General features: G+C 41.7%; 1 protein-coding gene across 1 annotated transcript in view; it reads left to right on the top strand.

Annotated features, from left to right (window-relative positions):
• Positions 1-13,136, top strand: part of PTPRG (protein tyrosine phosphatase, receptor type, G) — a gene marked incomplete at its 5' end in the record, with an annotated part of 75,648 nt that extends 62,512 nt beyond the window's left edge. Inside the window, 9 exon segments of the mRNA XM_008938011.1 lie at positions 515-650; positions 968-1,114; positions 2,949-3,042; positions 4,305-4,381; positions 4,811-4,939; positions 7,264-7,410; positions 8,217-8,359; positions 11,016-11,151; positions 11,873-13,136. Of these exon segments, the coding sequence (XP_008936259.1) occupies positions 515-650; positions 968-1,114; positions 2,949-3,042; positions 4,305-4,381; positions 4,811-4,939; positions 7,264-7,410; positions 8,217-8,359; positions 11,016-11,151; positions 11,873-12,019 (1,156 nt within the window).
• Between the last annotated feature and the right edge of the window lie 2,290 nt (positions 13,137-15,426).

The raw sequence follows: 15,426 nt of genomic DNA, 5'->3' as shown, positions 1-15,426 counted from the left end.
GAGCTCCTTCCTGAGCAGAAACCGAGAAGCTCTGAAGAGCTCCTCTCTCAGCCCTCTCTGTTGGACCCAGGACCACCTTCCTCCCCTTCAAGGAGTCCTGTCCCCACAGGGTTAGCCCCCTCTTATGTCTTTCTGTAGTGCTGGTACCACTTGCGTTTCTAGAGCAAGATTACAACTTCACTGTGAAGCTTAAACCTTACCCCACAGCCTGGAGCAACCTTGGTGGGCCAGGATAGCAGCAGTTTGGCATAAGATGGATCTCTGTATGGCTTATTCTAGCCAAAAGAAGTAACAGCAGCAGTGGAGACAGGACACCCAAGTGTGTCAGATTGTGAAATATATACCTGGTAAAATTCCCAGAAACAAAAATACTTTGTTTAGAAACTTTCATGGTTGGGGCTAGCAGGGAAATAAAAGTCTGTCAACAGGAATATTTGCTTATTTCTGACCTGCTGTTGTGAATGTTTACTTTGGTCCATCTGTATTACATGGATTTCTCTTATGTCCTCTGTAGTGCTGGTGTTGGCAGAACTGGTACCTACATTGTGATAGACAGTATGCTGCAACAGATAAAAGACAAAAGCACAGTTAATGTCCTGGGTTTCCTGAAACATATCAGGACACAGCGCAACTACCTCGTCCAGACAGAGGTAAAGAGTGCAGTGGGGTTGAATTTAAAGCCATGTTCATTTTTATGTTCTAATCAAAAATCAAATTAACTTTTCAGTTACATGCCAGTAAAAAGCATTTTTTGCACTGGAATGTCTTTCTTTTTCTAGACCAGAAACTCCCAAGTTTTGCTTTTGACTTAGTTGTACTTGCTACACTTGTAAATGTTTACTCTGGATTTGGCAATATTTGCACGGGTGACGTGTTTTGCACACCCTTTCCTTGAGTGTGCCCTACCCCTCTGTTAAAGCCAGCTGTTTATTCCAAGTGCCTACGTGGCATGCTGCTGTTTTTCTAGGAGCAGTACATTTTTATTCATGATGCCTTGTTGGAAGCCATCCTTGGGAAGGAGACTGAAGTGTCTGCAAACCAGCTGCATAGTTATGTTAACAGCATCCTCATACCTGGCATAGGAGGGAAGACACGACTAGAAAAACAGTTCAAGGTAAGGCTTATAACTGCCATCCATAGGGACTTAATTTCCCTACTCGCTTTGGTATGGCCTGTCTTCAATCAGTTGACATAGATAAGGAACCAAACCAGAACATTTCATTATCTTGAGAAGTTAGGTCCTCAACAGTCTTAGCTACACTGCTGGAAATTGGCACTAACACTCCTGAAGTCAGAGGTGAGAAGAGGGATGTCGAGAACTGGTTTGGAGTGTGCTGCTGCTTTCCCTGTTCCCAAAGGGGCTTGGATGTTCTTGAGTCTCTGGTTAGCTTGACTGCAAGTCTTCCTCCAAACCATGGCTCTCATGCATGTATAAGGAGAAAGACATGAAATGAGTCTTAGCACTACCTACCATTACAGCACTGTAGATAAAGAACTTAACATGTTTTAAGACAAGGAAACACAACATGTCTGTGTCTTGGTGATAACTGTGCTTGCTGCTTTTCCCTGTGATATCATAGCTGCTTTCATCCTGGCCAAAGTAATTTTTTTTTTTTTTGCCCAGATTTCTTATTTGAAACCTACACTTTTCTCATTACATTTTATTTGAATATATTTTAAAATATTTTGTGAGACTGTCTATCATGAGAAGATTATACGTGACATCTGTTTCCACAGCTAAACTCACTCAGTTAATAGCTACCTAAGGAACTGAAACTGTTAAATTATAGCAGGTGCCAAGCTATTCAAAAAATGAACAGGCTCTTGTCTGAATTTGCTTGTAGAAATCTCAGTACTTCTCCATCAGTCAAGACATTCCAGATGCTTAATTACTAAATTAAAAAACAAGCGTAAGCGCGCCCATACACACACAAAATGCAGCAGGAGAAAAAGAGTTCCTATTTTTAAAAAAAGTGTTGCACTTTTGCAGGCAGTACTAAATTATATGTATAAAGATGTTTTCTGATGACTTATGGCAAAATTTCAAAAACTGAAGTGCCATTTTCAGAAATTACGTTGCACAGGTATTTAGAAACCCCATAACTTGTAATGGGGCTTATGCCAGTAGGTAGATGAGTTGAGTGCTGTCTTGTTCAGAGTGCATTTGAAACTGAGATGTGACCAGCAGCAATTACTAAACCTTTCCTCATTTCTGCTACTACTACAGAGCCAGCAGAAGACAACTTGTGCTCATGCCCTGGTACTGTAGTTTACATTCAACCATCTTAGACTAAAATTACACTGAGTAACAAGTGGCTAGTGTGGGAGATGAAAAAACCACCTTCAGCCTCTTTGCTCTGGTGGCTTCCCCACACACTGGAGGAATACTCGGATACAAATTTGCCTCCCTGACTTTTGTCTGTGCCTCATAAGCAGGCCAGAAAGAACATGGCAGATCAGAGAATGTAACACATGGCCTCAGATCTCAGGTACCAGTGTGAAGGATAAATTTCTGCAGGAATGATCTGGCTTTTATTTTAGAAGAAAACATAAAAGTAGACACAAAAAAAAGAAAGATTAAAAACATAAGTGGTTTTTTGTTGTTATTTTGCTAGCTTTTCTTCCTTGAGACCTGCTTCTGACTGAACATATCTGCAGGTCTTCAAAATACATTCTCGCAGATAACTAAGTGTAGTGTTCTGTGAAAATACATTTGGATGGAACTTCATTTTCAGGATGTTTCAAAGCTGAGAGCAGCAGAGATCTTTTTATCCATTAAACATGTTGTATGAAAAGGATGATTTCCATTGGTATCTTGAGTACTTTAAACAAGTTTAACAATGTAGTTTATTTTTCTACTGATGCATCTTCACAGGAGTTGGCAAAGAAACTTCCTCTCTTCATTTACTGCGCTATGAGTACTGACTTACTACTTTATTCTTTTTCAGCTGGTTACACAGTGTAATGCAAAATACGTGGAATGCTTCAGTGCTCAGAAAGACTGCAACAAAGAGAAGAACAGGAACTCATCAGTCGTGCCGTGTAAGATCACATCTTCGGCTTGATTACTGCCTAGCATAACATTTTTGTACTGAATTCTCCTGGTGTTATGCATGAAAAGGCTTAGCCACTAGGAAGTAAAAATGTAATCTTTTGTTCAGGGCAGTATGTCTTGTCTTTCAGAATTACCCTGATGAGACTGAATAAAAGAAAATAGTTACACTGTCAGCTAGATATACTGCCCAAGTGAAATGTTCATTTGAAGTGCTTAAGAATTTGAATAATTAGGTAGAGGAGAAATCCATGGAATACTGAGACAATTACTTTGATACCTTTCCCCACTCAGGTGAGATCTCCTGATGTGATTGGGACAAATTCTTTCTATTTCAGCTACTACACTCAATTTCTGCATGTGAGCCCTCCCCAGGTTTGAGGGTACTTAGTGCCTGAGCCCACAGTTTCACAGTCACTAATATGGAATCTGGGCATGGTTGCCAAGCAGTATGAATTTGCACCAGACCAAGCATGGGCACAAAATCATGCCCATCCCATTACCCAGAGTACCAGACCCACAGGACAGGTGACAGCCAAACTAGCACAGAGCTATAACGGTACTGATACAGTCCATCACAAAGTGTAATAAAAAGCAAAGTCATCAGGATGTATCTTAAAAACAAACGTGAATGGGGCAGAAATAGTCTGTGTGACTTTGCCCTCTGTGTCACGTAGCTGCAGTTATCTGTTTGGCACTGAGAGCCTGTCAGTTGGTTTGAGTATGTTGTTGAACCCAGCCCTCAACCACGTGGAAGTGTTGATCTGCTGAAGAGCACACACACGCTTCTGGGTGATTACCCATTAGGGAAGGGTTTTGTCTCTGGAGGTTCTCTCACCCTCCAGCTGGGAGGAGTTAAGTGATGGTAGTGCTGCAGAGTGGTAGGAGAAACAAAATAAATCAGCTGGGTTTGTGTGCTGCTGGAGACAAATGGAACACTACAGTCAAGAATTACCTGAAATCCCCTGTTATCACTGCATATACTGTTATTTGGTAATTCAGCCTGCTGTGAAAATCTTTGCTATAGTAAAATTTGATTCCTGAAATTACTTTGTCCTTGTGGGAATATTGTGCAACATTCTCTTTTATATCCTGTGTTAGCAGGCGATGCTTTAACGCAGTTAAAGTGCTGGCCTGCTCCTGTGGGAGATGGGAGCTGCACACTGTTTGGTTTGTTAACGTCTGAGAAATTCTTACTTTCTGCACTGTGCCATGACCAGACTTTGATTTTTTTTTTTCTTTAATCTTATAGCTGAGCGTGCTAGAGTGGGCTTGGCACCGCTGCCTGGAATGAAGGGAACAGATTACATTAATGCCTCTTATATCATGGTGAGGAAGCCAACACCTAATTACAAAGTAAAATCAATTCTAAGGTGCTAAATACCAGATGCCTGTAATTGTCTTAATTCTGTATGTAATGGCTGTGTATTAACAGATGAGATTTTAGCACTTTCCCCATAATGTAAAGCTATTAGCTGTGTTTTATTAAAGATTGGTGCCTAAAAAAATTAAATACAAGATGCATTTAGATGGAATGTGTATTTCCATGAGATACAGCCAAATAAATACTGGGATTTAGAGTAAAATGAAAACAACAGGGACTCTGCAGAGTGGAAATGGAGTTATAAAATTATAGTCTGTGTGAAAATATTGTGGAATGAAATGAAATAGGGTCATTATGTGTCCCCAAAGATGAAATTAATGCTTTAAAAGTATTGAAGGCAGTAAGTAACTGTGTGGTTTGTTTTACTGCAAAAGGGCTACTACAGGAGTAACGAGTTCATCATAACCCAACACCCACTGCCACACACGACTAAAGATTTCTGGCGGATGATCTGGGACCACAACGCACAGATCATCGTCATGCTGCCAGACAACCAGAGCCTGGTGAGTGACACGTGGCCCTCCCTGCACAGAACCACCAGCACTGGGCCCAGCTGGGCACCAGCAGAGGGTCACTTGGTTACATGCTGTGGCTGTTTTCTGCCTGAAAGCAAAAGCCAGTTTTTGAGCCACTATCTCAAACTCTGCCGCAAGCTTGTTACAAAGGGACAAGTTCTGAGATGTGAGGTCTGGTTTTTGCTCTCCCTTTCTATCCTTGCCCCTGGGAAAGACATCCTGAACTGGAGGGACCAGAGTGGTCACAGGCAGCATTCTGCTGCTGCTGACCTCTGCAAAGCTCCTGAGGGCTGCCTGGCTGGCAGGATGCAAGGCACTGAGGTTCCTGGGCAGCCAGGGCCACGGGTGAGGACTTTGAGGGGAGCAGAAATACAAAGCAGGGACAGAAGGATAGTTGCTTGTTTGCCCGAAGGCTGAAGACTCAGGCCATGCCAAGACTATGGCTGTACAAGGTTACAGATGCTATTTTTGATGAAAGTGAAAAGCAAACATGTATGTTAATTTAAGTGGAAATAATGAGACAGAGAGAGCTGGAATAAGGAGACACAGGTGAAGTGCTAATCACTACTTCCAGATTTACTAGCATGTCTCAAGAGGGTGCATTGAAAAGGATTAAAAACTAAATGGTTCATTTTTTCATGCATGCATCACTGAGGTGAACAGACAATTGTACCTGAAAGTGGAAGAGAAACAACCTTCATTACAGCAAGAAAATAGCAGTCATGAGGGGCTAGTAAAGAGGCAGCAGTCAATATGCTTCCTGTGTGGTGTGATGAAAGGGATTGCAGGCACTGCAAGGCAAAGAGCATTCAGAGAAATCCGATGGAATCAGAAGGCACTAATGAAATGGAAGTGTGTCAGGAGGAAGTGAAGAGGCCGATCTTGTCTTTACAAGTACATGAAACTGTTCTGCAGAACAATAGTGATTAAAGGGGAAAGGAGGAGTGCTGGGCTCAGCCACGTGCCTTGTGAGGATGCCTGCTTCCTTCCTTCACTGTCACCCTTCCAGGGTGGAGGGTGGCCAGCAGGGCAGCAGCATCCATGGGTGGGTTTAGCATTTGGTGTGGGTGGTGTTGGCTGGCACGGAGTGGTGGCACGGGACTGAGACCACATCGAGGTGCTGAATGTGCAGTGCCAGAGGACAAGAGGACATTGCACACTACCTGCTTGCATGAGGACCTGTCCCGTGCCAGGACACGTCACTTCCCCAGTGTTCAGAAATTTGCACTGCTTGCTGACACCTCTGCTTATTGAGGGCAGAATTGTCAAGGCACTCAGCAGGACTTAGAACCCGAAGTCTCACACTCAGAATAAAGATTTAAGGCCCAAATCTCAACAGTATCTTGCATGTCATATGCATCGAGGCTCCAGGCCCACAGAAATAAGCCTGGCTTTAGAGGCATGCTCACAGCCACAGGGGGGTGAAGTGGGTTTGTAGCTCAGGTTTTCTCATGAGTAAAACATGGACTGTTCAGAAGCAGAGATGTGCATGCTGCCAGGGTAGCTTCTGTGCTTACACTGCAGGGACAGCAGACCCCTGCAGCCAGGAGAAACAGGCTTTGCATGTATGTGGTTACAGAGCCTCTTTTCCTTTCTCTGCAGTAAATTAGGAATTCACAGTTGTTTTTTTTTTAAGAATAGCTTTGACAGTATGTTATCTACATCCTGCCAGTTAGGCTACTTAAGCACTGAGCTTCTTCAACCATTCACAGTTTCACTGAGATTTTACAGTGTCCAGAGTTTTGCTGGAGAACTTAAATTAATTCAAGCCCATGTTTTTTTTTCAAGGATAAGAAAATTTGGGTTTCTTCCTTCTTCCTCAATCCTCCCCTTGCTCCTAAAAATTCAAGCCCTACATAAGTATCCATCAGTCTTCTACCCAGACCTGATCCACAGACTTTGAGTTTTGGATTAGACCACAATAAACACATATTAAAAATAATAAACAATTAAGTTTTAAAGTTCAATGAGTTTTTTCTAAACAGATATCTTACTTTCATGCAAAACTGTGTGGGCAGCAGGTAATAAAGCCTGGGATACAATATAAAGGTTAAGTTTGAGTGAGCTAAGATAACCATTTCCCTATGAAACCAATTAAAAAGCAGACATTACCTGTTTGGACACACAAAGGAAGGATCTGGCAGGCTTACTGCCTACTGTAATCATAAATCTGTTTTAGACAGAAATGGTTTCTAAAGGTCAGCTCCTGATCACCTCTATTTATCAATCCAATTTTTTGATCCACTGGATTTTTCACTCACATACAAAGTGTGTCTGAAAGGCTGCAGTGGTGTGTTGTTTCATTCCTCCAGGCAGAAGATGAGTTTGTGTACTGGCCAAGTCGAGAGGAATCCATGAACTGTGAGGCCTTTACTGTGACCCTTATCAGCAAAGACAGACTGTGCCTCTCTAATGAAGAGCAAATTATTATCCATGACTTTATCCTTGAGGCTACCCAGGTAAAATAAACCTTCAAATGTGGGTCTTGGCTTTTCACCAGAAGGTTACTGATGTCACTTAAATATGGAAGAAGAAGAGTTCTGAAACAGTTTTGAAAAAGGTTTACTTGTAAATGCATGTGTATGCACATTGCTCACAGGGGAAAGGTCTTCTTGTTGGGTCCTTTTCCCTCTCAAATCTTCTGCTTCCAGGTAGATTTCTCTAGCTAGTGAGACTCTAGTATTAACTGTTCATCTTATTTGAAAGGGAAGACATTGGATTTTCATTTTGCAATCACACAAGTAGGTTGAATTATTCTTTGTAAAGTGCACCAAGGTTCATTGTCCTATTTCTGCTCATAAAATTCAGCATTTATAGGTAAATTGCTCAGGGGTCTTAATTAAGGGGTTCATTGTAAGCATGTTTCTTTTGAGCTGTGAACCTACCTCTAGTTTGCTATCTGGATTGCAGCTGGATTTTGCTGCAAAACATTAGTTTGCAAGCCCTTTCAGATTTGAATTCCTTGGTTGCTCTTCTTTGACTTGTGAGCTATAAGGGCTCTGAGAGAGGCTTATATGGATATAAGCCCCGAACTCAGATACAAAATCTTTTATTAATTAAACATTTTGTTAAAGCTGCATTATTTTAGCATGTTCACTGTTACAGAGGTGCTAGAGCTGTGTGTCTGTCATCTTCTTTCTACATTGTTGTTTGGAAGAAGAAGATACCTCATTTGAGTTTGTAGCAAGGCTCTTCCCTCTTTCTACCTGGAGTGGAGAAACGTGAGACTAAAGCAGCTAATGCCCAGGCTGGTTTTTCCTTGCAGGATGACTACGTTCTGGAAGTCCGCCACTTTCAGTGTCCTAAATGGCCAAACCCAGATGCTCCCATAAGCAGTACCTTTGAACTTATCAATGTAATCAAGGAAGAGGCCTTAACAAGGGATGGCCCCACCATAGTTCATGATGAGTATGTCACCTCTTTTCTCCAATTTATGTGCAGGTTGAACATGGAGTTACTCAGCTACAATGCACTTGTTGGGACTGATGTCCATTCTTCCATGGAGTGGGTGGCATTTAGTGGCCTAGGGAACAGGATCAGAGTATTTCAACTTCTGGGGATGAGTTTTCATTTACCATCTGAGGCCAAATACATTTTGCTTAGCGTAGTTTTTATGTTGGTCATAATCTTAGGTGGACTTAGAAAGCAAGGCAGCATTTGCTTTGTAAGCATTTTGAGTTCTGCACCTGGAAGGATCTAAAACAAGTCCTACAACCTGTTCCAGAACCCAGCAGAGCCCTGGTTTAGATCTAAGCAGCCCAATATGGGCTTATGAAAACCAGTTTCAAACCAGCCTGGGCTCCTGTCTAGTAGCTCAGGCTTAATGTGTCATAAAACAGAACAAGCTCCCAACTTCTGACACTGCTTGAGTTGCCCTTAGAGTGAACACCAAGCCAGCTTTAACAACTGCAGCCCCTCTGCTCTCCAGCCCATTAGACTTCTTGTCATTGCTACAAAACAGGATTAGTGGGAAAGTCTTGGAAACCTTCTCCTTCTGTGCAAAAATATTATTACCATACTAGGGTATTGCAGTGGCCAGATCAGCCTTTGTGCTGATATCTGCTGCTGATGAAAGAGCTTTCACTTCACAAGGGTGTGTTGCTGCTGCAACAAGTTTTTCCCAGCCAGCTCCTGGAAAGGGTGCCTTGGGCAGGAGCAAGTAGTTTAATCCCACTGACTCCAGCCTTGCTAATGCACAGTGTAAGCTCTGTTGCCTCTTGCCAGCACTGATTAATTCCAGGCTAGTTTTAATATTCATGCTTTGGGTAGTCTGAGTGAGGTTTTGTCACTCTTGCAGTATTTAAGATTATGCTTTACAAAATTAGAATCGTTATTGATTTGGGCATTTCATGCCTGACCAAAAAAAAAAAAAAGAAAATATCAAAATGGCATTCCTAACAGTGCTGAGTCATTCTTTCTGTAAATTGGTTTTTTCGTTTATTTGTCATATTCAGTGGTTTTATTTATATTCCAAGAACATAATGTGGATTCTGCTTTTCATTGGAGCTTAAGCAAATGTAGCTGAAAATGAAAATTTCCCTTTACTACATGCAACAACTATATCACATAATCCACTAATAATTACAACTGCAGATTAATTCCAAATATATGAATTTGCAGATACTAAATGTATGTGGTATTTTGGAAGTACATGTTGGGGTGAACCTGAAATTCCAACTTGAGACAGTTGTCAAGATTTTTAAATATAACTGCCCATATGTAGGCAACTAGAAAAAGATATCCTGCATAATTTTCCATGAGAAGAGCCTTCAGATTGTTGGGAGCTGGAAGTTGTCAGCCCAAGTGAAAATGAGGCCAGTAGATCCTCAGAGGCTTTTAGTCGTGTCCCATCAGGCAGATACACTGGCCACTTTGTCCACTATCCCTGTAGATGATTAGTCATAGCCATCTCTGTGGTTCCACAGAAGCCTGGATTCTTCTGTTACAGACTTTTCATCAAATATAGCAGATCTATTGTGATCTGATTTCTGTTTCCCATTTCTAGGCGAATTGAGTTTGCAAAAATCATATGAAATTAAGTCAGCATATGTCTTGATTTCCACAGGCACGCTGTAAAAAATCCTGCTGGTAATCTTATGATACCAGATGGCATTGCAGCACTTGCTGATTCTTTAAGTTTTCTTGCACAGTGCAAACAGTTTACAGAGCAAGTCAGCACCCGTGTCCCCTCTTACAGGTGGGGGACATTTAGGCACAGACTCTCCCAAAGCCACAGAGCAGTCTCACAGCACACCCAGGACAGAATTTCAGTCATTTTGAGTACTGGGGGAGCAGAGGACAGTTGAGGCTCCTCAGAAGAAGTTACAAGCCCCTGTTGCTTAGGTTCCTCTATCCCATGCCCCAAAACTGCACTCATGGTTGAAGTATACACACAGATTTAGCATCACTAAGATTTCTACCTGACTGGTATCTCAAGGACACACGGAGTCATATTTCTGATGAGTAACTGTTGCCTGGGTTCTTACTAAATGACAGCACAGCTCAACTCTTCAGAATCCGTAATGTCTCTTGGGTGCCCAGCTCAGGGATGGTGCCTTTTGCCAATGAATCAGACCTAAGGAAGACTTTGAGATGTCCCCCATTTACTTGTGAGCACCTCGTATCCGTATTAGTTTTCTGTAATTGTCAGCTGTGGAGGAAGAGGCAAAGTCTCATTTCTTTCTAATCGTTTATGTTTTGCTTGAGCTCCCACTAATGAATTTAAAATACGCTCAGCTATAATGCAGATGCTTTCAGTACATGTGGCATGTGAGAAGTGATTTCAGTATAACTACTCTCCAGGCTGGGTGTTTTTAAATGGCTCACATTCTTCTGCTGATAGAGTTCTTTGTACTGAAGACTGCAGATATCCTGAAGTGACTGGTGTACCATCAAATTTCCTTTATAAATCAAAATTACTAAAACTTAGCCAGTATAAAACGAGCATTTAATAGATACAAAGATGAACTACTGTAATCAAGTAAGACTATATCAGCATTTTCATGGCTGTGTCAGTGCCCAGGTGTGTTCCTGAGTGACTGACCATTTTGGTGTGGTTTTCCAGGTATGGAGCCGTGTCGGCGGGAACGCTCTGTGCCCTCACCACTCTGTCCCAGCAGCTGGAGAATGAAAACGCTGTCGATGTTTTCCAGGTGGCAAAGATGATAAATCTTATGAGGCCTGGAGTATTTACAGACATTGTAAGTGTTGACATGGAATATAAATAGACAGTTTACAAGGTTTTCATCTGAAACATGAACTAAAACACACATTGTGTATGTTACCAAACCCTACTGTAACTGCCACCATGCAGAATTTGCATTTGGGCTTTATTTGGTATAGTTGTAACCTCAAATGCACACTGTAAGTCTCTGATTTGCAGGTAAGTTTACTTCTCATACAGTTAGGGAGCCACTGTACAGAGAGCCCTAGCAGAGAAGGACCTTTCAGCTTGTCATCATCCCCCTGCCAGCCCTGTAAGTTCAGCTCTGCTATTTAAAGCTGGCATGTTGTGATCTGAAGGGATGCAACAGGGCAAGTAGAGCTGCAGGAAGATAAAGCTCCCTTAGAGGGGCTCTTCCCTGCTTGGTACACAGCAGGAGCAGCACCCTTCCCTCAGTGTGTGTGGCTCTGCTGGCACAAGGGAACAACCTGAGGCTGAGCTGTGGGCTTAAGTGTTGACCTGCCCTCCCATAGTGTTTAATAGTATAACAGCAGTAATACAGTCTGCCCAGAACTGGAGTTTGGGGTTGACAAGGCTAAACTAGACTGGCAGAGGTAATTGCTTTCTAAGTCTTTTTCTTGGCTATACGTATGCTTCTAGTAATGAATATCCATGACCTTCCCTGGACATGCCCAGTTTAAGTGCCACTCATTTAGGTACACTGAAAGGATTGAAATAACTTGTCCTTTCTTTTCCAGGAACAGTACCAGTTTCTTTATAAGGCAATGCTAAGCTTGGTCAGCACTAAGGAGAATGGGAACGGTCCCCTGACCCTGGACAAGAACGGCGCGGTGATGGCCAGCGATGAATCCGACCCCGCCGAGAGCATGGAGTCTCTTGTCTAATTGGAAACCTGGAAAGGCACTTAATTTGTAGAACTTCTGAAGACTGAGTGAACTTTTTTGAGGCCTTTTTTGCCAGACTCTAGGTTATACAATAACCCAATTACTTTTTTACACTGATAAAAGTTTTGATATTTATTTTTTGCCATTTTATGTCTTAATGGTATCCTACTGAGCATTTGCACCTCTGTTTATTTCACACAGTGAAACGCAATTTTATCTAGTTTGCACTATATGATCAGTGTTACTGCCTATAATATTCTAATACAAGACAAGCCCTGATGTGACATTCCATGACAACAAACATATGCTTTTTCTGTTTTGTCTAAATGCAGTGAAGTTTTGCTAACTACAGTGACCCTTGAATCTTAAATCTTGAATGCTAGGCCAGATGGATTCTTTGTACAACAGATACTGTACCCCCCTCATGCCATATTTATTGTTTTATTGATCATGTCACAGTTTTGGTAACGGTATTCTGCATTCCAGTGGAGTGGATGAGCAGTGTTCATCCTTTCTTGACAAAAAGTGGCAGGTGATTATTAGCTACAGTGAAGGTGTAATAGCCTTGTGGAGCTGAAACAATTATTTCTGTATTGTTTCAAATTGCTGTTCTGTACAGTTACAGGCCTAAGACTTGCTTCACGTGGAATATATACATTACCTACAATATGACTATGAATTAGATGCAATTCATATGTGGGACGCAGTGATGGGTTTTAAATTTACAATTTCAAAGTTTCCCCACGTGTTCAGAAAAATGTCAATTTTTGGTTTTAACCAGCCCTATGATGGGAAAGTATTTTGGTTTTATTCTCATCAGAGCCAATACAGTGAGAAACCTACTACAACCCCAGATCAGACCTGTTTTCAGATCTATTGAAGGTAGCAATATTTTACAGTACTAAGCTATTCAATATTTTAAACGCATTAATTTCCTTACTATTTCTTGACTATGACCTCACACCTAATGGTATGTTACATGATGACAGGCGTTTCTTAATTTCATAACTGTTAGATGCCATTTTTACAGGTGTGTAATTTTCATACTTTAGTGCTAAAACATAAAGTACTGATCCATATTTACTGGTGAAGCAAACTAATAAAAAAACTACCTATAAAGTTATATTCTCCCTCTTTTTTTTTGCCAGACTAATTCTTTAGCACAAACCTAGCTTATTGTGTTTTCCCTCCCAGACCAATAACATGTTTTCCCCCAGATTGTATAAATAATTGAATTATTGTTTGGAGCATTTAACTGTACATCCTCACTGGCTCCCTCTTCCTTTGTATTTGGTCACAGTACAACAAGATCCATCCCTGTTTAACAAAAGTAGCAAGCACATACTTAATTCTCCTGAAAATTAAAGCTAATCATGTCCTTCATAGCTCTGCTGAGTAGGGAGGGGTTAGTGATTCTGCCTTGGAAAGGAAATACATCATTTCAACCATCCTGATCTTGGTAAACAGCTGAAGGCACTATCCCTTATATATGGCATTAGTTTCTTTACTTTTAAACTTCAGCTGGACAAAACATGCATTGTAATTTTTCAGGACTTGTCAAAATGTTACAGTGTACTTTTTCATTTAAATGTAAACCTATTAATTTTGCCAGTCCAGTCTTGCTGAAGTAGACATTTGGCAAGGCAAAAGCCACTTCTTTTGTTGGAGAGGAGGTCAGGGAAGAAGTTTAGTTAGTTAAGAGGCAGGCTCTCTGCATTTTCACACACAAGGAAACTGAAAGTAAACTGCTTAAAATTAAATTGAGAGTAGGTATTTTGGGTTGGAATCTCATGAGGTAACAAGCTGACACAGCCTCGCTGAGAGTGGAGGAAATATGCAAACTGGTATGTGCTAACATCTGGCCTTTTATTTTTAATAAGGGAAAGATTTCCTACTATGGATACACTTGATTTATTCCAACACCAAAGTATTTAGGAATTCATCAGCAACCTTTTACACAGTCACCTTTTACTTCTCAGTTTATTGAATCACTCCATACAGGTGATCCAAATAGCTGCCAGTCTTGAACAGTATAACATACCCTGTTTCAGTAAGGAATTCACATCTCCAGCACTAGCTAGTCCAAATGAAAAATGCACAAAACATTTCAAAAGAATCCTTTGTAGTTTGCATCCCCTTCTCACTGCGACAGCTCAGCACTAAGGAAGGGAGTCAGTTAATGTCTGGTAGGAGTTAAGACTGGCCCTCCATTTGCTACATCCCAGTAATAAGAATTGTTTAAGTAAATTTTCTAGTAGTGCTGCCTGGAAGGGCTGGGAGGTTTTGCTGAGTGGTCTGCTGGCCAGTGTCCATCAGCGTTAGAGGCTGGGGAGCCCCACCTTGTGCCCCCAGTAGTCATCCCCTGGTAATTCCAGCTGGTAGCACAAAGGGACTCTGATGACTTGGATCCATTTAATCTGAAGTATTTAGGTTCCTGGGGAGGTGTAGGGAGAAATTAGGGATTCGAACCCTGACAAAAGCCAAATGACACAGATTACAGCAGGCATCAAGAGGGCTGGATTTGTTCAGTGCTTTCAGCTGATTACTTTTCATTTCACTGGCATGATGGAAGATAACTGTGGTTCGTGACACACTGCTTGAATATCCTTGGTTTAATCTCTTACCTTCTCTCTGGTTTTAAAAATCCATGAAAGAAGGCTCTGGGGGTTGAATTTTGGTAGATGCTTTGGAAATCCGTGCATTTGCATTGGCATTTTCCCAAATCTGAAATACTTGGCTTGGGGTTTAATCCATGGGGAGATAATTTACACTGATGTTCTATGAGTTCTCCATGGATTTTTTTTTTACTTATTTTTTTTAAGAGGGATCAAACTGTGTGTTAAGTGCTTTGCAGACACTCAGATAGCCAATAGAGTGTAGTGATGAAGTGGCTTGAAGTGGATGGAAGCTTGGAATCTCTTGTGGAGGTCAAGAGTAAAAGCGAGGAAGAGCCAAATCCACCCTACTGTAAGCAGTTGCAGTTCTGCTCTCCTGCATGGATTTGGACCCTTTCCTGGGACTGAGAGAGACTGGCAGAAGGAGAGAGTGTGTGTTCAGAGGTGTGCACTCACAGAGCTCTGCTGAGATGCTCTCAGGAGTGTCTGGCCAAACCCCCCTCTGTGCATCACAGCCTGCTTTTGCCACGCCACCCCCCAGCTGTCACCACTCCTTGGCATTTGGTCGAGATGTCCTTCAAGCATCAGAAGTTCCCAGGTGATGTGCAGACCTGCAAATTAAAAGAACCTGAGTATAACCCATTACCATAAAATGTGGTCCTCAGCACCAGCCCTGAGAAATAAGGAAATAAAAGACTGAAGTACACGTGCCTGTCTGTGTCCACGTTTAGAAAATACTACTTCTCCATGTCTGGCATGTGTACTGTGCCTGCAGACCATGTGAAAGGCTTC

Source organism: Merops nubicus, unplaced genomic scaffold (assembly GCF_000691845.1).
Source record: "Merops nubicus isolate BGI_N331 unplaced genomic scaffold, ASM69184v1 scaffold31703, whole genome shotgun sequence".
Taxonomy (NCBI): Eukaryota; Metazoa; Chordata; class Aves; order Coraciiformes; family Meropidae; genus Merops; species Merops nubicus.
Note: the sequence above shows the minus strand (reverse complement) of the source record. Positions and strands in the feature narration are given on the sequence as shown.